A 24,371-nucleotide genomic window follows, 5' to 3' on the forward strand; every position below is an offset into this window, starting at 1 on the left:
TACTAAAGATTATCTAAATTACGTTCAAACTATACTTTACCCAAGTTAATATCTCTTTGTTTCTCACTCTCTCTCCCTCTCACTCACTCTCTCAGTTCTCAGTTCTCAGTTTTTAATCATGGATATTAGAAATGGCTGGAACTTTGTAATATCCGATCAGTTCGTGCTTTAATTCCAAACACGAAGATCCTGAAACTAAGAAATGAGTCCTGGTTCGTTTTTGTTCATTGGAATAACAAGGGGGATTTCGATGATGGAATCATATGGTATACTTTACCACGAGGCAATTGGTGATCATTTTGAAAGATTGTTGAAGGTGTTATGGATGAAATCCCTGTATCCCGGAAAAGTCCAGTAAAATAGTCAATCAAATAAACACAGAAAGCACGAAATATACCGACTCTAACACACAACAACAACTTGCGTGCCAGCAATAATGAATTTCGCTGGCCTTGCGAACCGAAGGGGAGAGAATATATCCCTTCTCCTGACCCCCACCCCCCTCGTGACTCGAGACCCTTGGCCAATCACGCCCATGAGTGAAGGAGAAGAGAAGCTCGAAGCACATCTCGCGCGTGGCGCCTCGTGCGTTTCGGTCCGACGACGACGACGACGACGACCGAAACGCCACGATTAGCCCGAATTCGTATGATTACATCGTGCGGAATAATCCTACAATCGAAGAGTAAACCAGTAAGAGAGACAAAAGAAAGGAACGCGACGAAAAGAACCGGAATTTGTGTTCCTCTCTCCCAAAGGAAATTCGAATAAGCTCGAGAGACAACGAGAGAAAGGCTTAGTCACTATCATCGGAATGGTGCTATCGATAACAGGAGACCTATATCAAATTAATAAGACTGCAATTGTTCATTTCTTTTTAAATCATCATTGGTTGCAAAAACAATGTTGCAATAAAATATTTTACATATTTAAAAAAAAAAAATCAATGAAAAAATGTATAACTGAGAGTGATAAGAAAAGTAGTAGATAGTAGGATAATAAGAGCGGTTGGTGGAATACGTAATAGAGCGTGTAAGGATGAAAGAGAAGGAGAGAGACGGAGGTGGTGGTGGCGATGGCGGTGACGACGGCGATCCGCTTTAGCCGATTGCCGTCCATTGAAAGAGCAGACGCGAAAGAGACGGCGGATGGTAGCACGCGCGAGGAGGGTTGTAATGGTAGGGATACAGGAGGTAGCAGCAGCAACAGCAAGCAAGCAAGCAAGCAGCAGCAGCAGGTTCGGTCGACTCCTCCCGAATCGAGACGACGCGACACGATCGTCGTCGTTGCTCGACTGGACGGCCGCCGCGCCGCGGTGTGTGTATATAAATAGACGGTACGTCGACCGACCGTCTGCTGTTCTCCTCTCACCGGTGTTACGCTACTGCATGCGGAGCAAGCACTCGCGTGCTACGAGCCAGAGAGGGTGCTTTTTCTATCGATCTCTGTCGCACACTGCGCGACCAGTGTTTCTGCCTTATCGACACCTTTCCAACTTCCCAACAAACCTAAGATGCACGACTAATAAAATGACCACCGATCTTTTAACATCACGTTAAATATACCGATACAATCATATCTTTATAATATATTTGCCATTTTTAGGTTTGCAATCAACAAATTTCATTTCTATTTAGATCAAACATATTGAAAAGGACGATGACATTCTATATACCTGTTAGAAAATAAGGTCTACTTGTTGGTAGCAGTTACCACCGTGCTAACGGTGGTAGTGGTGGTAGGACTTTAACGACAGGGCGGTTCAATGGGGATTGGTTGGCTGTCGTGGAAAAGCAGAAAAGCTGACTCCTCGCCTAGGTGGATATTTCACGATAGTTTGAGCGAAAAATGTTCATTTTAAAGGAGAAAGGGGGTTGTTTTTTGTAAGGAATATGTATATATATATAGAAATGGGACAATTGTTCATGTATATCATCGCAAAATCGAGCTTTTACTTTTCAGTTTTTGTAATAAAACCTGAAGGTAATGCAAAGTATAGAAAGACGTAGAAATGCACCGTGTTCATTTGTTGTACACATTCCAAGGAATTCTTTGAATTTTAGCACTTTGAACTTTTTGGTAGACAATCGATAAATTTCTTTAGAACAAACAGGGTTCGTTTGTATATTCAATAAAAGTTTTCAACAAATATCGGTCATTTGCGAATGAATTTAAAAGGAGGAGGAAGAGAGACTTCGATGTATGTCATCTTAAGACAAATTGTATCAACGGACAATGATTTGACGTAAGCCGGGACGTTTGTCCATCCTATAGAAACTAGGACATAAATTTGCTAACTCTTCGTTGGTGAAACAGGGTGCACACGCCCTTTTCATAGAACGCTGTCAGAGAAGTTTGCCAGAAGCTTCCGGTTACGTTTCCCGATCGATGCGCTGCCTGTGCTCTCTGCGGCAAACCGTCGCTCGTCGAACTTTCGTCGTCGTGGACCAACGAGCCCCTTGCGGTGCAATCAAAGACCGACTACCTGCATATTGTTCCTTCTTTTCCTCTGATCGATTAAAAAGACTAGACCTAATCGTTTTTGACGTTGATAACGCGATAAACGAAATTTACATGATCGTCCATTTTTTCCTTTCATTTTATTGAACTTTAGATTGATCTACTTGAAATCGAAATAATTACCACATTTTTTCTATCTTTGTTATCCTAATCTATGAACGTAATGGGACAGAGTATACAAAACTTGAAAGAAGAAGAAGAAGAAGAAGAAGCCTCGCAGTGACGTATTAACGTCTCGTCATATTTTATGTTGCGTGATAAATGCTGTCAAAAGAGAAAGTGTGTATACGTTACGAGCCAACGAACATAAGTTCACCGATGTAAGTTTATGATCTAAGAGTGTACAAAGTAAAGACATCTAATTAATCATTATCAGTTTATGGTGTGCGAGAATAAATCTTGTATAATGTAATAGGATATTAACATCCTAGATTGATTTCTATCAATTCCTGATAACAATCTTAATGAATACCGATGCTTGGTGGTTCGAATGGATCAATACTACCTTTTATATCATCATCGTCATCAGCGCAGTTTTAATCGGAGTAAATAGTTTAATCGTAATAGTAGATACACAAACAGTCCGTTATTTTGTCGTACTCGTAAAACCGGATCATCAACTGGGAAAGAGAAGAAGGACACACGACGCGACAAGTAACTGAGTGCTGTGTAGGGCAACTAAGAAATTCGAGAACTTGGTCTCATTGTTTTTTTTCTGTCTGTTTTTTCTTGACAATCTGAGATTAGACTGTCCTCGGAAGATCGTGAAAAGACCCACATCGAGGAATACGAGGATGGGAATCTCGAGTTAGGAGGTTTTCATGGAATTCGAAGTAGATTTTTGCGGTTCATGGAAGAATCCACATCGACAAGGTCGAGGACAACGAAAGGTGGCTGTGGTGTGGCAATGGTGGTAGTGCTGCTGGTGGTGTTGAGAAGGGTGGAAGGGGAAAATGTGCGAGGTCGAGACCTGGGGAATGAGAGAAAGAGAGGGGAAGGAACGAACGGTGGAGGGGAAAGAAGAGAGATACCGAGGTCGATGGAGGCAAAGGGGGACAAGCAGGGGTGTTATTGCGTGGTAGTGTGGTTAAACGTATTGATCCCAATCACTACGATATGTCCAGGCTCCGGTGCCTCGGGCACCTCTGGCCGGGTCATCGCTAGAAACGAGAGAATCCGTTAGAAACTATGATCAACATTGCGGAAGGTTCTTGCTACTATCGGAGACGCGACAATTTAATGTCACCCATCCGTACAAACACACATTCATCAAATCTATTCATTTCTCTCAGTTATTTCGAAATCGTGAGACCAAGTAAATAAGAAAAGTTCATTTGAAGATATTAAAGCGACCCTTTTGGCGAAGAATAAGGAAGAAACAAAATTTCCGAACGAAATATTTTGGGATTCGAATAGGGGAAGAACCGGAAGACGTAGAGGGCGCGCGTAATGCGTAAAATGGTAGAAGCTTGATCCCACAAAACGAGCTCCTAAAAAGAAATCAGGAAATCAAATAGAAACGGGATCATAGAAAATAAACAAGACACACTACCGTGAAAAATATCTGCAAATGAGAAAAAAAAACATTGCCGTTTACGCAACGTAATTTCTCTCTTTTTTTTCTCTTGTAAGCGGATTTCATCCTTCCTTTAACTTGCCTGTTGTGTTGTTATCCCTCATCCTCTCGTTTTTTCTTATTTCTCGGTTGTTTTTATTATTAAGGCGTACCCGCACGCGACATGACACGATGGAACGATTAATCGAGAGAAGCATGGGGGATGACACGCGATATATACCCCCCCCCAAAAAAAGATAAAAAAAAAAAAAAAAGATAAAAGTAAAAGGAAAAAGAAAAGAGCAAATCTGGCAACGTAGCGCAAGAACGACTTGCTCGTGGGACTCGCAAAGCGTGTCGCCATACGTATCACTCTCCTCACTTCTTCTCTTCCTTCTCTCCTCCTCCTCGCCCACCCTTTTAAATCCCTCAGCACACACCACCGCCAACACCAACACCACCACCACCACCTCCTTCTCCTCCTCCTACTCTTTCTTCTATATCGCATCGTACGTAAATGCCTCGACGAGTTTGGTGCACTGCCGTTACGAGCGCTAATTGGACACCGCGAAACGTGAACGTGAACATGAACGTGAGCGCAGCGTAAGTGTGAGCAGCAGCAAGCACGCGAGCGCGCGCGCACATTCGAATTATCGACTCTCGTTGATCGGATACCAAAATCGACCGACAAACCGACAAACCGACAGACCGACCAAACGCCAACCAATCAAAACACCACTTACGATCAAATTCTTTTTCATTCACTCTCTTAAGATCTTGCAATTTTGTTTTCGAAGATTGTAATCATTGTTCTATTTTAAAATTTGTTATTGGCTTTAATTTTCTTCTTATCAATCGATAAAATGTATTATCTTTGATTAATCATAATCAGTCTGTATTATTTTGTTATAATTAACAATCAAACAAGTCGTCCTCTTCATCGAGATAGATCAAGATATGAAATTGAAAGAAACGATTTAATTGTTTTGAACGAATAAAAGATTGAATTTATTTGAGTAGGTGGAGAATTCCCTGACGTTATAATCGATCCGGGTTAAATTGAACTCGTACTCGTTGTACACACTGTAAGGAAAGAGCAACGTTGTGAAGTTCAAGAGAGTCTCTCGAAGACGAGAGTCGCTACGATCGATCCCACAACGTTCTTGGGATGGTCGACATTATTGGAGTTACGTAATAGTACTTGCTTGCTTGGGTGGCAACGCATAGAGATTTTGTCGCCTAACTGCTAGCCTAACTGTTCTTATCAATGTATGTTTATACAGCAAGTATTATACTATAAACATTCGTCAAACCAAATGTCTAATAATTCCTGCACTTACGTTATGATCTTACTTTACAGGGATAAAATTCAATCGGTCATAATCGAGGTTGTTTCTTCATATGTCACCAATGGATTGAAATTTGTATATATTTGGTTAAATTAAAGAACTTAAATAAGAGACAGATAAAAGTCAACGATAAAACCAGTTGACGCAGAGAAAGAAGGAACGCCATGTTGTTTCTATTGCTCACCCAACAACACACAGTCCCTCGAATTCTACCTTCATTTTTTGTTCTTTCTCCAGCGCAAGTCTCAATTCACACACAGTTGAAAAACATTCCTTTCACCAATGCGCATATATGCCGCACAAGTTTCTTTGAAGAATTACGAAATTGCCATGGAGATTATGCTATCGGTGATCTTTCTCTCATTCTTTCTCATTCAATATATGATTTCTTTTTTTGATAAATAAATATATATATATAATATTCAATTAAACGTCTCTAATAAATGATATATATCATTAGAAATTTGAGTAAGTTGAATAGAGAAAAGGGTGAAAACGGAAGTAGCCGAAACTCTCTCTCGGAAATGGTTGTTGGTTGTGGTGTTGTGTTGCATTTGTTGGATGTTAGATCACTGTTATCCCGAAAGATATCGTTGTTGTCGACGATTTAAAAAGCTATGCTATGAGAGGAGTATGTATAACGCGCGAAAGCCCCGTTCCAAAGTACAAAAGCATTCTCTCTTATACCGACACACCGTAATATTTTCCATCCTTCGGCTCGACCGATACTCGCATTCTGCACGATCAGATAATTCTCGTCGGTATTAGCATAACGATGCTTTAACGAAACCACCTTTGATAGGTCAAACAATGGGCTAACGTTGATGTTTATTTATCATCTGTCTGTCTATCTGTCTTTCTGTCCGTTTTTTCTCTCTTCCACCTCCTTCTCAAACACAACTACTTTGTATGGAAAAACAATGTAATCGTGTGCATGTTAATTCACCTTAATACCCACGTTTACGATCTATAATATTGTATCGATTTCAAAGAATTACAAGTATCGTTTTACTCAAATACTAAACGAGGGGACAATAACAAAAAAAAAAAAAAAAAAAGAAGAACCATCTAATTAACAGGTGGCGATTACGAGCCACGCATCATCAAACTGATACGAGTTCATTGAATATTTACTTTTAATCCGTTTGAAACTATAATTTATAATCATTAACAATCTCAATTTGAAATTTCGGCCGCCATTTTGTATTTGTTTAGAAAAAAAATCGTACGCGCAACAATCTAACACATATTTTAATAATTCCAATGTTCTAAGAGACAATAAATGAAATGTAGCGTTAACTTTGGATAACCTAAATTATAATCTAACGTTTAGGATTAATGTGCATAATATTGTCGAACTATTATTAATTATATTTGTCTTTTCGCGCGTGTACTTTATCGCAATTATTTCCTGTTAATAATCGTTGAATCTCTACAAAATTAGAGAGATAAAGCAAGCACAATGGCAGTAGAAGTATAATTACATTGTTGAAATTTCGATAAGATGAAAGAAAAGAGAGAGAGAGAGAGAGAGAGAGAGAGAGAGAACGGAAAGGATACTTCTGAATGTTTCTCTATCGCTGAAGTGGCAACGGACGCCATATTGTTTCTAGATGCATCCGCCGCAAGACACCCACTGTGGTGGTCTCGTGCACCGACTCTATGCACCGACTTTATACCTATTAAGGTCTGGGATCGATAACATATATGTATCTAACGTATATACATCTATATACATAACTATGTGCACATATAACAGGTACACGTTGAACGATTATTAAATGCTGTAATAAAGTACGCCATTAAAGTTTCATTCAAAACTCAATTTGGCAGATATATTATTTTGTTATTATAATTATAAAGATATCCACGTGTATGTGTGTATTTATATGTGCATTTAAAAATGTATATATCTATTGTTGAAAAATATGCACGTGTTGCTTCAAGTGTGCGGTTAGAAACAGTTTCTTTTTTTTTTTTTTTAATAATTTTTTAATTCAAACAATCTATAGTTTAATAACAATACCTATGTTATATGCTATGTAAGATTGTTAAGGTCAAGACTGAGCTTCGAGTACTTATACTGTACTCTCTCGCGCACGTTACGGGTATATCGAATACCCTGTTCGAATAATAATGCGGCAAATCGATAAAGATGCGACAGGGAATTATTATTATTAGTATTATTATTATTATTATTATTATTATTACTGAATACTATATCCAAGAAATGGCGAAGAAACGATTTCAAATCGAAATACAAATAGACCCCTTTTAATCTCACGTCATTGTCCTCCCTTTAGCAATAAACAACGAAGATATTGTTTTAGCAGAACCAAAAATACTACTGACAATTTCTTGAAGGTTTCCTTATAGGAAGAAATAAACTTGTTAGGTTAGAAAATGAAAATAAGATGGTCGTCAAGGTGCATCGTGTTTTACATCGATCTCCAAAATAAGTTGAAGAATATGAGTCGTCAGTTTGAAGCGTGTAAAAGTTTGTCATCATTTGTTATAGACAAATAGCAGATGTCGCTGTTATCATCGTAACGCAGCTTGCGAGAACGATGAGAGGTAAGTTTTAAACGATATCTATGGATCCTATACTCAATGTTACGTGATTTGGATATAATGTGTTTCCTTATCCTGAGATATCTCGGAGTCTCGGCACGAATCACGATATCAAGATTCGAATCGTTATATATATATATTTCTCTTTCTTTTTCTTTCTCCTCTGTTAGAAACCAGAACAAAATGTTTTACCCCCCTCCCCTCCCCCAATAAAGAAGAAGTAGAAGAAGCAAGGTAAAGTAAAGTAAAGAAAAATGAGAATTCTTTGATATCACGTTTGTTCAGAACAATTTGCATCTAGTTGCTTTCACCGAATCGACATTTCACGAAACGATAATTATACCGGAAAGAGGGGAGGGATGACTGTTTCTGTCGAAATTGAGTAGTCAAAGGTAGCAACGTAAATGCTACTGACACAACAGATCAAAGCACAGTTTCCCTCAACTACGATGGTATATCAGTGATGGTATAATAGTAGTTTCAAACTTTTTACTGTGCCTACTGATTGGTTAGCTAGGTAGCTGGTTGGTTGGTTATCTGACTGACTGACTAGCTGATTGACTGATTCGATTGTTCACTCGTTCACTCGTTCGTTCCTTCATTCGTTCGTTTGGTTCCTTCGTTGCTGACACTGCACCGATATTATGCAACGTTGGAACATAACCACGAACACACATACACACCGACAAAATCTATCCTACGTGGATATGATGATCGTGCGAATTGCGATCTTAATCAAGCAATTTTTCACTTAACCTATTAATTCGTGATAACGCGGTGTAGAGTATCTCGCTAGGAAGGAAGGAGGAGGAGTGCTGCTATTGCTGATGCTTCCAGTCGATGGTTTTTCTCAGTTGATGTTGCAAATTTGCTTTGAACGATTCCTGCTGCTGCTGCTGCTGCTGCTGAGTTGAAAGAGGAAGAGGTAAAACTGGAGAGGAGGTGGGTGGAAGAGAAGAGGGGAGAAGTGGTTCGAAAGGATGGATGCATCGTTCTATCTAGCGGTGCTAGGAAGAAGGACCCTGCCGCCGATCGATAAATGAGAACCACTGATGGCAAATGAAAGTTATTCGGAAAAATGGCTGATCGAGAAATCATTCGAAGATGGAGACGTAAACTCAAAGACACACATTGGTTGCTTGCTGCTGCCTACCGAGCAGAAATAAATGCGTCACGCAGCCTATTTACAGAGAGCACATCGAATACTATATATATATATATACGAGTATGTATGTATATATATATATACATATAACACACAGGGACAAAATGAGTCTTGATGTGTGTTGTATTGACCGTTTGCTCTGTGATACGTTCGCGTGGCAGATTGACTTTAGCAATCGTTGAGGACACAAATTACACGAACATTAGTTACGGTAGTAAGCGAAGTATGTTTTGAATACTATACATAGATACTAAAATACCCACCCTACGATAAGCAAGGAATATTTTGACTCGTCGATATGTAAGATTTCTGTATTAAGTATTAATGTTGTACCGGCTAAGTACACAACTACTACAAAGATCAACAAAATAATCTATTTATGGATTACACGAAAATGCGTTAGACGGAAAATTGATTTACATTTACACTAATTTCCCCTTTTTGCCATATTCTCATATTGAATTTCTTGCCCAACAAAAAATCAAATATTAGCTAACCCATCTGCGGAATACAGGCCATATTCTCTATCCCCCTCTCTCTCTATGGTGATATACAGATATTTCCGAATGTATATACAGTGTTCTACTATTCTTGTTTAATTCAAACAATTCGAAGTAATCGATTGTAATCAAATGTTTCCAAATTTTTTTTTATTAAGGACCCTCTTCGTTTTTTCATCACTTTAATTGCATCCTACTGTTTCTTTATTTTTTTTTTTTTTTTATATTACATTAATATTAACAGTTAAAACTTCTAAATAAAAAAGAAATAGAAAGCGCGGCAAATTTAAATATACAACAAACCTTTATTCTCCTATGACAAAAATGGCTTCTTTTTCTAGCTATCGTACACACTTGCGCGCACATATCTCTTCAAGTATATATACACTATATATATACACTATATATATATATATATTTAAACACATACACGAAAGAGGAATAGAAAAATGGTGCGGTAGAAGTCGATAGATAGATGTATGTCCATTTTGTTGAGAACACGAACACTAACCCTGCAATGTGTTTTCTAGTGTTGCCAAGATGATGATGATGATGGCTTTTCCCTTTCCATATCTTTTCTCAACTACAGTTACCAACCATCGGACATCGATGTGTTTCCGAAGTCAAACACGAAACAAAGCGAACGAACGAACGGTTGAGAGACTCCGTGCACTTGACTGTGTGCTTCTATGTTTCTCGGTGAGAGTGCCACGTGATATTGTGTTCGACCCTATAGCTGAGCTTTTCATATACATCTATCTATCTATCTATCTATCTATCTATTCATTTATCTATCTATATAGCTAGCTAGTTAAACTATATATATATATATATATATATATATATGTATCTATGTTTATACAAAAAGAAATAAAGAAAACAAGAGAGGGAGGGAGATAGATTTGTTACGAGAGGTAAAGAGAGTACTTAGCAATTGGCCACACCTTTTCGTGCCTGAACGCTCTTTTAGGCACGGGTATAATAATAATAAGTCGGTGATACTCTTTCCTTCTCTCTCTCTCTCTCTCTCTCTTGTCGTCTCGAACGACAAAAGGAAACACGCGGACGACGATGACGACGATGACGACGATGACGACGGATGCGAAATCTGCGCTATCGACTTTCGTTGAATGGACGACGAAATAGCGTAGGTGGTAGTGGTGGTGGTTGTTGTTTTCTAAGTTAAGTACGAGGGGAACACCATTTGATATGAACATGAACATGAACTAAAGAAAGAGAGAGAGAGAGAGAGAGAGATTATTTTAACTTTCAATCAAATGTAATCCAATTAAATCGTAAAGTATAAAGAAAGACTCAAAATATCTTCAAATGAACAAAAACCCATTTACAAATACAGTCTATTAAATAATTCAACGTTAATGAAATGCAATATTGCAATGAGGAAGGACTTAATGATTTTTTTTTATTTAATTTTATATATATATATATTAAAAGGTTCATAGGATTATAATTATTAAGTTAAATTCTGTTGATAAAATTGTTGAAATTTCTGAAATCGTCCTCATTGGAATATTACGTGAATTGAATTATAAGTTAATAAAGAATAATAATATTTTATTGTTAGAGTGTATCGTTTTAAAACATGGAAATAGTAATAAATTGCTTATCACGTGGACAGTACAGTTCTGACAATAACAATGGATGTAAAACGTTATTGCTGACGACATTACGGGTTATTTGCACACACAACTTAACTAAAAGACAAATATTTTCGTATTGAAAATCTTCCTTTAGCTAATATTTTAGCCCTTATTTCTCGATAAAAAAAAAAGGTCATGAGGAGGCGTCTTTAACAGTGTCGGTAACTTTGGCCGACAAAAAAAAAAGGAACCGAAGAGAAAGTCAAAGGAAAAAAGAAAAAAAAATGAGAAAAAAAAACCGGCAATGGCGAGTTTCGAGAAATCGTTTCTCTCTTCGTCTTCTTGTTCGGTGCTATTAAATCATCTCTTATTATACACGACCTTGGCCGTTATTTTTCTAGACTTCGATTCTTATCTTCCTCGCATTTGTACGAAACAAATTTTTCATCGAATATATATATATATATATATATATATATATATATATATATATATTTATTTTTTTTTTTTTTTATGTAATTTATTTTGAAAAAGAATTTTCAGGTCAAATGTTTGAGTGAAAATATTCAATCGTGATTTGATTAAAATTAACATTTTCTTTCTCACTCTCTCTCTTTATTTTTAATAATAAATCACAAAAGAAATAAAAAGAGGATAGAAGGAAGGAAGGACGAATTATCTCTCTCTCTCTCTCTCTCTCTCTCTCTCTCTCTCTTTCTATTTTTCCTCTTTGCTTATTTCAGAGGTTCTTGGGATCCTTCAATTTTATGGCTTTAGTAGTAACCCGTATTATTCTGATGGCGTAACATGACGAAAATACATTCCATGAGTATATACGAGTAAAGAAGGTCAAAATCTCTAAAAAGAGTGTATGTGTGTGAAAGAGAAAAAGAGAAAGATTCAAATATACATATAAACGATAGAGAGGAAATAAGAAAAGGAAGGAAAAAAAAAATAGAAAAAAAAGATAACTTATGTAAAATAGATAAATATTTTTCCACGAAAAATATTATATGTAAAAAAAAAAAAAAAAAAAGAAGAAATGAGCTAATGGTAATATTTCTCGAAAATAAAATTCTCAATTAGAACAAAAATTTGTTGTGGATGCTCAATTCTCTTGTCGTGCGTTAAAATGTCTTCAAATTTTAATTATCGTCTTAGATAAGAAGATAAAATTGTGATAGTCTTGTTGAGATCATTGAGTGGATTCATTTATCTAACAATCTCTCTCCCTCTCTCTCTCTCTTATTTTTATTTTTCACATGTGTTTTTCTTATTTAAAAAAAAAAAAAAAAAAAAAAAAAAAAAAAAAAAAAAAAGGAACAAATAATAAACGAAGAATTATATATTTATATATGAAACGAAAATGGAGCTTATGGTGGGCAATGGACAGCGAGTATTTCGAACACAAATTAAATTACAGTGTACCGATAGCGGTCTTTCCTGTTTACTCAGCGTCACTATTCCTTCCCCCTACCCTCTTCCCCCTTCCCTCGTCTATGGTGCACAAAGCTATACAAGTGGAATTATTTAAAAGGAGCTTCAAGAACACATCGTAATATGGATAAAGAAATCGTACAATAACGTTCACGATTGTACGTATCACATTTAATGGCAATGTTAAAACCCTAGTCAATTTATTTCTATTTCATTTTAAACGGCTCATTCACTCACACTAACGAACGAAAGTGTAATTGAAGAGACGATACTTAAAAAAAGTTAATATAATTGTAATAAATGAATGAAGAATTATTAATTTAAAAAGTTAAGAAAAAAAAATAAAATAAAATAAAATGATAAAGCTTGTTTCGTCATTGGGAAATATTTATTCAATGATTGCTTCTGCTTTTTAGAAAGCACGTTTCATATTTTTAAGATGTGTCATGATAGATAATAATCGTTTGAATGGAATTATTTAAAAAAAAAAAAATTCATTTAAATACAGATCACGCCATCTATTGTTTAAATACGATAATGTGAAAAAAAAATAGTAATTTAAAAAAATAGAAAATACGTTTACAATTGGTCACACACTCGACCAACGTTGGCTGCTCTCGCCAACTCATTCTCTCTGTCTCTATCGAATGAATCGTTAAACTGCATAATAGTCACATATGACTATTTAATTAACTTTAATTATTTAAAGCTAAAAATAAAACGAAATATAATTGTGCAATGCAATATTGAATGGAAAATAATTTGGAAAAAAAAAATGTATTCGTAAATATTATCGGTGTATAATTAGAAAAAATTGATTTAGAAAAGATCAAATTGAATGATAAAATGAAAAGTTTGAGTTTTGCGCATGTCCAATGAATTATCCTTGCTTGTCGTCGACATTGTTGTTTCGCGTTCTCTTCTTCTCCCCTTCTGTTCTTTCAACGGCTTTCACAATGACATTCGCGTTAAGTTCGTGTAATATGACATCAATGGTCGTTAAACGCGCTACTAACATACCAACTTCCGTTAATACACGATGAGAAATACATTTCAACCGAATTGATACAAGACACACGTCTATCAAACTTGTTTGTCTTAATTAAACGTGTAATCACAATTTCAAATTGTTCTTTTTACATATTATTTAATACAATTCATTTCTAGGTTAGGTTTAAGAAGAAGTATTTCCTTACCAACAAAATATTCTTTATCGAGAAGCCATTTCGTTTGTTTTTTGTCTGAAAAGGAGAAAAAGAAAGAAAGAAAGGAAGGAAGGAATCGATAGAAATTTTTCAGAGAAACTCAATATACTCGACGTATCCATGCCACTCGGCCAAGCAGCTAGCATTTTCATTTTCTTCGGGACATTACGCAAAGTAGCCTGGAACTCTTTGAAAGAGAACAGGAATCCCTACCTACTTTTTTTTGATTGTTCCTTTCTAGGTCGACTATGAATATATTTCAACTACTATGTTTATATATACGAAAGAGTGGAATAAAAAGAGAAAATCTGCACAGACGACCACCCACCAATCATAAGAAAGGGATAAAAGAAAAAAGAAAATGTCTGCCGATGCGGGAGCCAATAGCGTTGTTGAAAATACTCGCGTATCAATGGCCGCCGCTATTTTTGTTTCCCATGCGACATCTTTGCAAGGATTTTAGGATCGGAGGAACTTTCATTCCTTCCAAGTTGTTTTCTATTACCTTTATATATATTAAGGAACTATTTTCCTAAACCTGACTAATATCCCTAACACTAACCTAACTAGGGAAAACGAAACTAGGGGAACTCGAATCCGAAGACGCGTTTAGAAGAAAGGAAGGACCAAAATGAAATGTAAGCTCACCCTCGCTCCGAGAAAGCGGGCCTCCAATAACTCCTGCTTCCTTGGGTCCAGGGTGGCCTGAAAGTGCTCCATCTTGACGCCAGCGCCTGCAACAACAAGTCACAGAACGAATTATACCTAGTTCCTTTTTTTCTCTTTTTTTCTTTCTTTCTTTCTTTCTTTCTTTCTTTCTTTCTTTCTTTCTTTCTTTCTTTTTTTCTTCAATTTTTCAATGGAGACCAACAACCATCTAATTTGAAAAAACGTATTTGTTGAAACAAAGCAACCAAACACGAGGATGGAAGAACTACTAACAAGGACTTTCCTAATCACCCAAAGCAATTATAAATTTATTAGAAGATATTACGATTGAAATCGAAAACACCCTTGTATGTGTAGAGTTACGAATTTTTCAATGGAAATGTTTAAAGATCCATTTTCTGATTAGAGAAGACTGGATGAGATAGAAGACAGTATGCATTTGTTTCTTATTTCATTTTACGAGTCTACGAAAAATTCAATCAATGCACAAGTTTATGAAAAGTTTAGTCAATGTACGAATGCACGAAAAATATTTTTTCAATTTACGAGAATCAATGAGCTACGCGAAGAAATTAGTCAATGCACGAGTCTACGAAAAATTCAATCAATGCTCATTGATCATTGATTAATTTCTTCGTAGACTCATCGAACTTGTTTGAAAATCAATCACATAATATTTTTTTGCTGAATTTGGTATCGTTGTACTCATTTCATAATTAATAAGGAGTTAATTGTGAAGAAAGTATGTGAATATATTATTCGATATTTTTATCATGAGGAAGAAGAGATATCGATGAAATGAAAATAGCAATTGTAAGATCGATTCGTATATTTTTGAACAAGGACAAACACTTATATTGAAATATGTCGTACCATAATAAACTATGGCCGTGGGTAGTAGTAAACAGTTCGATCGTTATTATAATTAACTACTCTTTGATATGGCATATCATTTATCATCTATTTCGATCAGATATGTATAATAAGTATAATGGTTTAGTGCAACTGTGTTCTGTATATTTCTTTTTTTCTTCTAAAAGAATTATTGTATATGTATTGTATATGTAAAAAAGGGTGTGTCACATCTAATGATTAAAAACGTAATCTCATTTAACTTTCTTTTCCACATCGCGAATTATCAAATTTAAATATTATTGATAATAATGATGAGAAAAATTAATAAAAAAAAACATAACAATTGATATGATTTTTGATGATACTAACATTTCTAAATGTATTATTTCAATATTTGTGCAACTTTGATCCTTTGATTTCATTGCATCTGTTTTTCAACAAAATTAATTTGAAACATTTATATTATAAATCATTTTGTGTAAGTTTGATTGCAAAAAATATTAATTGGGATTTCTAGCACTTGAATACGCTATCTGGTGGCTAAATTCAAAATTAGAGTAGATAGGTCGAATTTTTGTTACACCACGCCGCTGCCAGAGATTCCAATAGGAATTTTTATTAAAGTATGTTCAATTGTTAATTTGGTGTAAACATTTAACAGAAATTTATGATACGTCTCTTTATCGACAATACAGCAGAGATACGTTAAACATGTATTCGATATCAAGAACAGAGATCTGGTCTAATTGTTACTACTTTCTACTTTCTAGTCAAGTTTTACATTATATAAGATAGTAAATAATCTCTTGTATTAAGGAATATTTAAATATATATATTATTTCTCGTTTCATGGAAAGACCTTCGACCGAATAAACGTTGTTATCCTTCAACAAAGTTGTTTTCTTATCTTTAGACATTACAAAGAGATATATATATTATAAGTATGCTTATTAAACACATTGTTGACCGGCTATTGTATACACAAATCTTATAATTTCTATTATAATAAATGAATTCAAAGTATATTCAAATAATTTGTCCAAATTTCTTGTAAAAAAAAAATGGAAAAAAAAAATTGTAAGTAAACGCAATCGAAGAAGATAAATTAAATAATTGCACGTAAGTTAGGCTTGAATGAGCACACACAATATAAATTATAAATTAATTAAATATATATTTGTGATCGATCAATAATGCGTTCAAAAATATCAATAACAACGAATAAATTATTTGTATGAAGTTAAAAAAGAAAAAGGAATGAAAGTCACTGATATTCTCGGATCACCTTGCCCGAGACAGCAGTAAAGAGAATGAAGAACCACGTACGCTCGTCAATGGATCGTTCTACGCACGACAGTGGTTCTCAATTAAATAATAAATAACTAATTTAACTTGAGTTTTTTTATACACGTTTTTTTTTTCGATTAAAAACTCGTTACACCAAATAATTACACGAATAAATATGAAACCTAATCAAAATGGCGAGTTCAATACGATACACTTGTACTTTTTCTTCGCACGATATATCGATTTATTTTCGAATGAATTTATTTCAATAACAAACTAACGTTAACTAATCCACCAAACTAGTTCGTTAGTTTTTTTTGTTAATTCTTTCTTTTCAAACATATTTCGGACGACAAATGATAAGCCTAAATATAATCGCACGATATACTACTTCATAACCTTGGTTAAAATCATTTTCACGTCTAATTTAGTATTGAAGTATTTATATATACGTTGCATACATAAAATTAAACATATAATACACTTTGAAATTCGATTAATTGGAAAAATGAAAATAGTCAATTTGTTCAACGACGTTAATGTTTTTATAATAAAACTATTGAAACTATTAGAAAAAAATAGTTATTATTGAATGAGATAAAAATGATTATTATACCATTGGTAATTAAATAATTTTATCGTTAATTCGAAATTCGGAAAACTATTTCATTCACCTTATCGCAAAATTCAATGTCCGTTAACGTTGGAACGATCAATGTAAATATCATTTTCCCAGTGGAAACTAGGGATTTCAGAGCGATACATAGATAATGTAATGTATCGTAATATTCACATTCGAAATTTATCCTATTAAAGATACAATTTCATTAAATTAGTCCCCTAGAGATCAAATAGAAATGTTCGAACAATAGCCTGTCAATTCGCGGATAGCTTCATTAATTTCCCTTATGATGGCCTCTCGCGCCATTTTCTTTTTTTCTTTTTAATCTTACATGCGGTTAAAACTCAAGACGATTATTATTGTCGACAAGTGAAAAGCTTCAAAACATTCTCATTGGGGCAAAATAAAATTGAAATAGTTTTTATAACAAATGGAATTCGACCAATATGACAGTCGGAAGTATAGGAAAAGTGAAGAAGAAAGTAAATGACGCAAGGACGATATAACCAACGTGAAAGAATAAAAGATAGTATTTTTGATTCTTTTTGGTAATTTGAACAAAGAGGTCTCCTCCTATCGGACAAATTCGTAGGTTCTTTTAACAAAATAAGTAGGAAGTGGGATAGTAGAACGCCATTCGATAAAAATGGAATCCTCGTTTGTCGATTTATCGCAAAGAAGACGATAACACCACCACTTTTTCTTTCACCTCCGCCTTAAACCATCCAAAAACAAACTTATGCTCAATGTTGTACGAAAAAAAAAATCTGCCTCGTAAATATTATTTTAAAAATATATGAAGTCGAATAATATACGAAAATGAGATTAACAAAATCCATCAAATGAAGATAACAAAAAAAAAACCATAAAAATTGAAATCAGATGATTTCATTACTTCGATTTAACACAACTAAGCTTTTATATTGAAATTAAAATTTGTGTTTTAGAGTTTTATGTTTTCTTTCTTTCGAATTCAATTATTTAATAAAAAGTATAAGAAAAACCTTTAGAAAAAATATGATTTTACGATAGTTCCCGAGGTCAACCAGCTTTACTACCACCACCAGCACCACTACTACACCACCAATCGTTCTCGATGTGACTCGTACGAAAAATAAGCATTTGTATTACATACATATACATATAAAGAAGGATGGGCATGCATTGCGTTCTACGTTACAAACTTACAAAGAGAAAGAGATAGAAAGATAGAAAGAGAGAGGGGGGGAGAGAGAGAGAGAGAGAGAAAGACAAAGCAAACAGACAAAGTACGAGTACACGTCCGATCAAAAGTTTGAAAGATAATATTTTTATTCCTTTTTATTTTTCATTTCTTCATTTTACCATTCAAACGACATAATAACAATATTAATAACAATATATTATGCCATTAATAATAATAATTATTATTATCTATCTAAACCAAACTTTTGACCAAATAACGTGTGTACATCTATACAGATACACGTGTGCGCGCGCATACACGCACAAAAATATGTAAGTACAAACCGTCGTGGTTATATATATACATATATATATTTTTTTTTCGTTGTTTCTTAGTACAATCCCGTTGACGGGCAGGCACCGTAGAATGAGTCACGCTTGTCTCGTTCCCCGTTATTTTATTAATCGAGTAGTCGTCGAGGAGGCCGTACTCGAGTAGTAGCTCGATCGCAAAAGTAAGTAAGTACAAGCAAGTTTTTTGCACTTCGATCAATTACGTATACCGCAAAACGAAATGGAAAAACAATGAGAGAGAAAGACAGAAAAAAAAATATAGGTACAAGTTGGGAATTCATCATAATATACACACAACTTTAAAACTACCCTACCTGCCCTCGTACTAAACTAAATTGAAATTTTACACAAGCGACATCTGAAACAAAGTTGATGACGCTCGTAAAAAATTAAAGATGGTGGACGAATGATAGGAAAAACGTTTTTTTTTTTTTTTTTTTTTTTTTTTTTTTTTTTTTTTTTAACAGGCAACCGTGAGAATTAGGTTCGACGAGAGAAATTTTATAAGATACTTAGACGAGTTAGTATCTTATTAAATTAGAATCTCTCACAGTTACAATTAATATAAAGAGAATGAGTAGAGACAGCTAATTAAACTCGGTGTCGTCGGATTTACACGTTCAACGAGAGATCGACAATTCTGTTGAATCTAAAAATAATTAATGATACCTCTCTGGTATCTACACTCCTTTTCCAACCAGGCTTGAATCATTCCGCGTATCTATTTAAGTATCTACTACTCTGTTGCAGGAGAACGATCGTTTACTCTCCAGGAAAATTAGAATCAACGCAACGCGAATTGGTCTACCACCAATCCCCGCCATCATCGTTGAATACTATGTCATTTTCTTGACTTCTAATATTTTCAAGACGACAACAACAACGTATCGCATTCTTCCTTTAAAAGCTACGTGAGAAAATCCGCCAATGGGAAGAGTTGAAGAAGAAGAAGAAGAAGAAGAAGAAGGTGGAAGATCGTCGTACAATGTAAAAGCAAGGCGCCAGAGCAAGCAAGAAATTTTACGCTTGACTTGACGCCATCGTTCCACAACCTCTAAACTTCTCTCCTTTTCGTCCTTTCTCCTTCACAAATTCAACCAAACGATTCATCATTGATTCCACGATCAAATAAAAAACAAATCTACCGACAAATTTTCGTGTTTTCTTTTATCATAGAAATTTACTTACGAATAAGAAAAATCAAAGTTCATTGGCGAGGACGTTTCACATGGAAGAATCGTTTTTCTGGAGCATCCTAAAATAACAGGCTACTTGGTTTGAAGACGTTTCAGTCGGTAAGTCAACAACATCCAAAGAGATTATTTCACGAGTAGCAAGTAGATCTATTCTCAGTGAGACGAAGAATGTCGCGAGCAGCGTGATTGCCGTTCGTTGGGTTCCGCAAAAGATCGGTAACACAGCCGACATTGCGCCGAGTCGCAGGAGGACACTGCCCTGAAAAGTGACGACCTCTATTCCTACGCTTCGTCGTTGTTGATGTCCAACTGCGACTACGACTACGACTACGACGACAACGACAACGACAACGGCAACGATATTAAACCGGACGTATCGTTACGATCTTGCTACTATCCTAATCTTTTTCATCACAGATTGTGACAACAAATATTCTCCCTTGCATCATTGTATATCACAAGCAACAACTTAGCGAAACTTACAACAACAAACTATTATTTCAATCTGCCGAGCATGACAAAAAAAAAAGAAGAAAAAAAACTTCTTCGAGGAATACTTAAGATCGAAACTTTTTCTTCTTGCGTTAGAAGAGAAAGAGAGATGTGTCGCCTTGTTCTAGAAAATGTTGCATATAAAAGGATTAACGTAAATTCTTATTTATGGGTGTACAAATACATATTTTAATATGTCGTATGTCGAATAATAGTTCCTAGTCTATCTAAGGAATCTTTTCTCTGCAAGAAAGCAACAATTCGATCGATAATAAATGAACACCAGAGAAGGGGAAGATATATTTCAAAGTATACTCTCTACAGAAACGTCCTACTGGGTTCGAGTTTATATAGAAGAATATCTCTTTCTCTCTCTCATCTGGGCGTTGGAAATATTGATCGATCCAAGTTACATGGTCGAACGTCCTTAGAACAATTGGGCCAGAAACAGAGAAAAGGAAATAGAAACGAACAAATAGAAATTCTCATTAGAATGAACCTCATCAACAATATGCAAAATAGTCATAGTGATTGTTGCTGTTGTTGTTTTCGTTGTCATCATTATCATCATCATCGTCATCATAGACCAAGAATTCTACTCTCGCCATAAAAATGATCATAAAGATGAACCTATGTTTTTCTAAGCCAGCTATATCGGAATATTTGCGATTCTGACAGTACTTAGTCAGCAAAGCAAAGTTTTTTTTATCCGCATGCGCGTAAAGATGGACATTGAATGCACGTAGTTGTGTAGTTTCTATCGGCGCGTACAAAGCTGCGCGATCAAACAAAAAAGCTTACTTTTTTCTTTTTCTTTAATAACGACGACTATATAATATTTCCAAAGATTTATAAATTCAAATCTAAATGATTACGAATAGACATTGCATACAAGAAATGCATGCATAGAAGAAAATTTCTAAACAAGATGATTACAAATTGTAAATAATAATGAAATTCTTTGTACTTTATATATTTGTTGCGAAAGATGATGGGAATGAAATTTGTAAGGTATTTGGTGTTCCCGCCCGCGATTTAACGAAAACATGGCGGAGCCAATCAGAAAAGAGACATCTCGCGCGACCAGTTAGCGATTAAAGTGTCGCTTTAGCGCTAGCTCAACGTGCATAGCCCACGGTTTTCATCGAACGATGACGCGCGCTCAATGCTCATGAGCCCCGGAGTGCACGGAACCCGGCACATAAGTACACCGACGACACAACGGACAAATACAGCAACATACAGGACAAACAAACAAACAGACCGACAGACAGACAGGGAGTCAGTCAGTCAGTCAGATCATCCATATATAAGCAGCACACAGATACGCATCATCATTCAAAGATCGTGTCGAAACTTGCCGTTTAACTTGAACGTTATCGTAAAGGTGCGTCTACACCGAAACAAACATGGCTGATCGTAGATTTGATCCCCAACAGCCATTCTGATTGATCGGACGTCTTGAAAAATAAATCCTCTTTTAAAATTGTTCATTAATTTATTTCATGTCATTACGTTTAATTAACCCCATCATCATCATCATCATCATCATATTCCTATTATTTTGATTATTACTATTGTCATCTGATTTTGTTTTAGAATGGAAATGAAATAAAAAATATTATTTTCCTATACCGATACCCCCGAGGGTGTTTAACATATTCAAATTTGAAAATGTAATTATGCGGACATAAAATACAATGTTTAAAATGAATGTTTAAGGCATGCGCATGTATATACGTAAGCAGGCTAATTAAATATTAATAAGATTAAGAAACTTAAAGAAGATCCTGCGCAACTCTCTAGAGTCTAGACAGTCGCAGTCGATGAATACGAAAAAACATGGTGGCGAGAAGCTTCGTGATAATTACCTACGAAAAACTTCCCTTTGAGGATTAGGTTTATTTCCCTTACTTTCCTTTCCTTCTTTTTACTTTATTTCCTATTTTTTTTTTCATCTTCTCCTTCTTTTTGTAATCGCAAAATAAATGTTTTTTCTTTTCTTTTTGTTTGCTAGATAATAATTAATCCTAAAGATATATATATATGTATATTTTTTTATCAAATATATAAAATTAATTGTACAATATTAATCTCTTGGATGAAATATTTTCTTTTTTTCTTTTTTCAATTTATGCTGATAACGATAGTAATTACGTGCAATAGATGGACGTATTTGTTTCTCGATATAACGGAAACAATGATAATAATAATAATGCATTAATAATAGTAATTTGAAGATGAAAAAAAAATAAAAAAAACCTATTAACTTTGAAATAATTTAATTACAAATTAATTAAGTTATTAATAAAAATGTTTAATTTAAAATTTTGTGAATAATTGAATCATAAGTGAGTAAGTGAGTGAGAGAGAGTGAGAGAGAGAGAGAAGGGGGCGGGAAATTTAAAAAATATAATTAGAAAAAAAATATTATTATAATGATACTTAAATTAGTATATGTCCTATTTTCTTGCATAAAATTTGTTTTAAATGTCTAAAAACATGAAGTTATACAATCTTAGGCATTTTAAGATACAAAAGATCTTATGCAGTTACTAAAATTTTTCTCACCAGTATCAAAATTTCTAACCGAGACCTACAATTTTCTATCTCGGTTTGTTATACAATTATATATATATATATATTATTGTAATTAATGATTAAAAGAAATAATTCAATTAAATTAATTGACAAAGCGATGCATAAGGAACAAGCATATGCTACTTACAAATTTAGAAATAAAATCTAGACATCAAAGAATTTGAAGAGATTTTTATTTCATGCTCATCATCTCTTTCGATAGCCAAAGATTGCTTAATTCGTTTTATTGTTTACTCCAATTAAAATAATAATTGAATTAATTTAAAACCTATTTCGTATTGTAGCACGACCAGCAAAATTTTTTTATGTGTCATGTTACGCAGTGCAAAAATAAAAATGTCAGAAAGTCTGCGTATACATTAAAGGCTTATGATGATCAGAAATTATGTTAAGTCATAATTATGCGTTATAAGATGGCCCATTAAAGACTCAATGTCATCCTATAAATTCTTACCTAGCTTATCTAATCTATCTTAGATATCTTCGCAAAGAAATTTATGTATCTTATTATTGTCATCAAAGCAAAAGATGTCAACTTGGTTACAACAAATAATATTACAAGAGTAATGCTGATTCGACTAGAAGTTTTATACAAGTGTATTGTGCTAAGACCAATGAAATAAATCAGACTTTACTTTGATATCTTTAGAATGGATGTGTATAACTTTTGATGTTATATGTAAACAATAAAATTTCCTTTCATCAAGGCTTATCATAAAAAATGAAGTAAGAAAAGAAATAAAATAAAAACAATTAGCAAAAAAGAAATAAAAGTAATAATAAGAAAAATAAAATAAATTTAGGAGAAGATTCTCTTAACACCTAAAGGTTTTTATGCATGCAAAATTACGAAGTGAGACTCACCACCACCAGAGTTCCAACAATTTTCAGTCATCCCTGTTTATCCATCTGTAAAGTCGACACTGCATTATTACACTGATATCCATCTTGTTCGAGTAAGTCACAACACACAGTTGTCTTTGGTATAAAATTAAAACACTTTAAATACACTTTTTCACAAGCTTCTTAGAACAAACCAATGAGTTCTTGGTTCTATCAAAACTGATTACATAGTTACATCTTCGCACCATTTCCATTATGCATATTGATATTCTTATCAATGAATGATCAAATTGATTCAATTAGTAACTTAGGAAGAAATCAAGTTAACAATTTCTAGAAGTACACAAAGATCATCATAACCTTAAAATTATGTTTCACTATGAAA

General features: G+C 34.5%; 1 protein-coding gene and 1 long non-coding RNA gene across 15 annotated transcripts in view; one reads left to right on the top strand and one right to left on the bottom strand.

The window, feature by feature from the left end:
* Positions 1-20,006, top strand: part of LOC107066187 (uncharacterized) — a 24,597-nt gene extending 4,591 nt beyond the window's left edge. The window contains exons 2-6 of the long non-coding RNA XR_016177340.1: positions 5,096-5,344; positions 5,436-9,460; positions 10,191-10,359; positions 18,897-19,015; positions 19,605-20,006. This is a non-coding gene — a long non-coding RNA (uncharacterized LOC107066187). The remainder of the gene's footprint in view (positions 1-5,095; positions 5,345-5,435; positions 9,461-10,190; positions 10,360-18,896; positions 19,016-19,604) is intronic.
* The window catches only part of Tlk (Tousled-like kinase), a 49,428-nt gene that overhangs the window by 19,720 nt on the left and 5,337 nt on the right, over positions 1-24,371 (bottom strand). For 4 of the 14 annotated variants that reach the window (XM_089174782.1, XM_015320563.2, XM_089174783.1 and 1 more), the window contains exons 2-3: positions 24,008-24,319; positions 14,552-14,637 (exon numbers count right to left, since the gene is read on the bottom strand). In XM_089174782.1, coding sequence (XP_089030908.1) covers positions 14,552-14,637; positions 24,008-24,038 — 117 coding nt within the window. In that variant the 5' untranslated portion in view covers positions 24,039-24,319. Of the gene's footprint in view, positions 1-40; positions 196-277; positions 1,491-9,963; positions 10,042-14,551; positions 14,638-24,007; positions 24,320-24,371 lie in introns of those variants that run through there. The other 10 variants (XM_015320569.2, XM_015320568.2, XM_015320567.2 and 7 more) reach the window with 6 other exon arrangements.

Source organism: Polistes dominula, unplaced genomic scaffold (genome assembly GCF_049000335.1).
Source record: "Polistes dominula isolate Pdom_NZ unplaced genomic scaffold, Pdom_raw_medaka contig_16, whole genome shotgun sequence".
Lineage (NCBI taxonomy): Eukaryota > Metazoa > Arthropoda > Insecta > Hymenoptera > Vespidae > Polistes > Polistes dominula.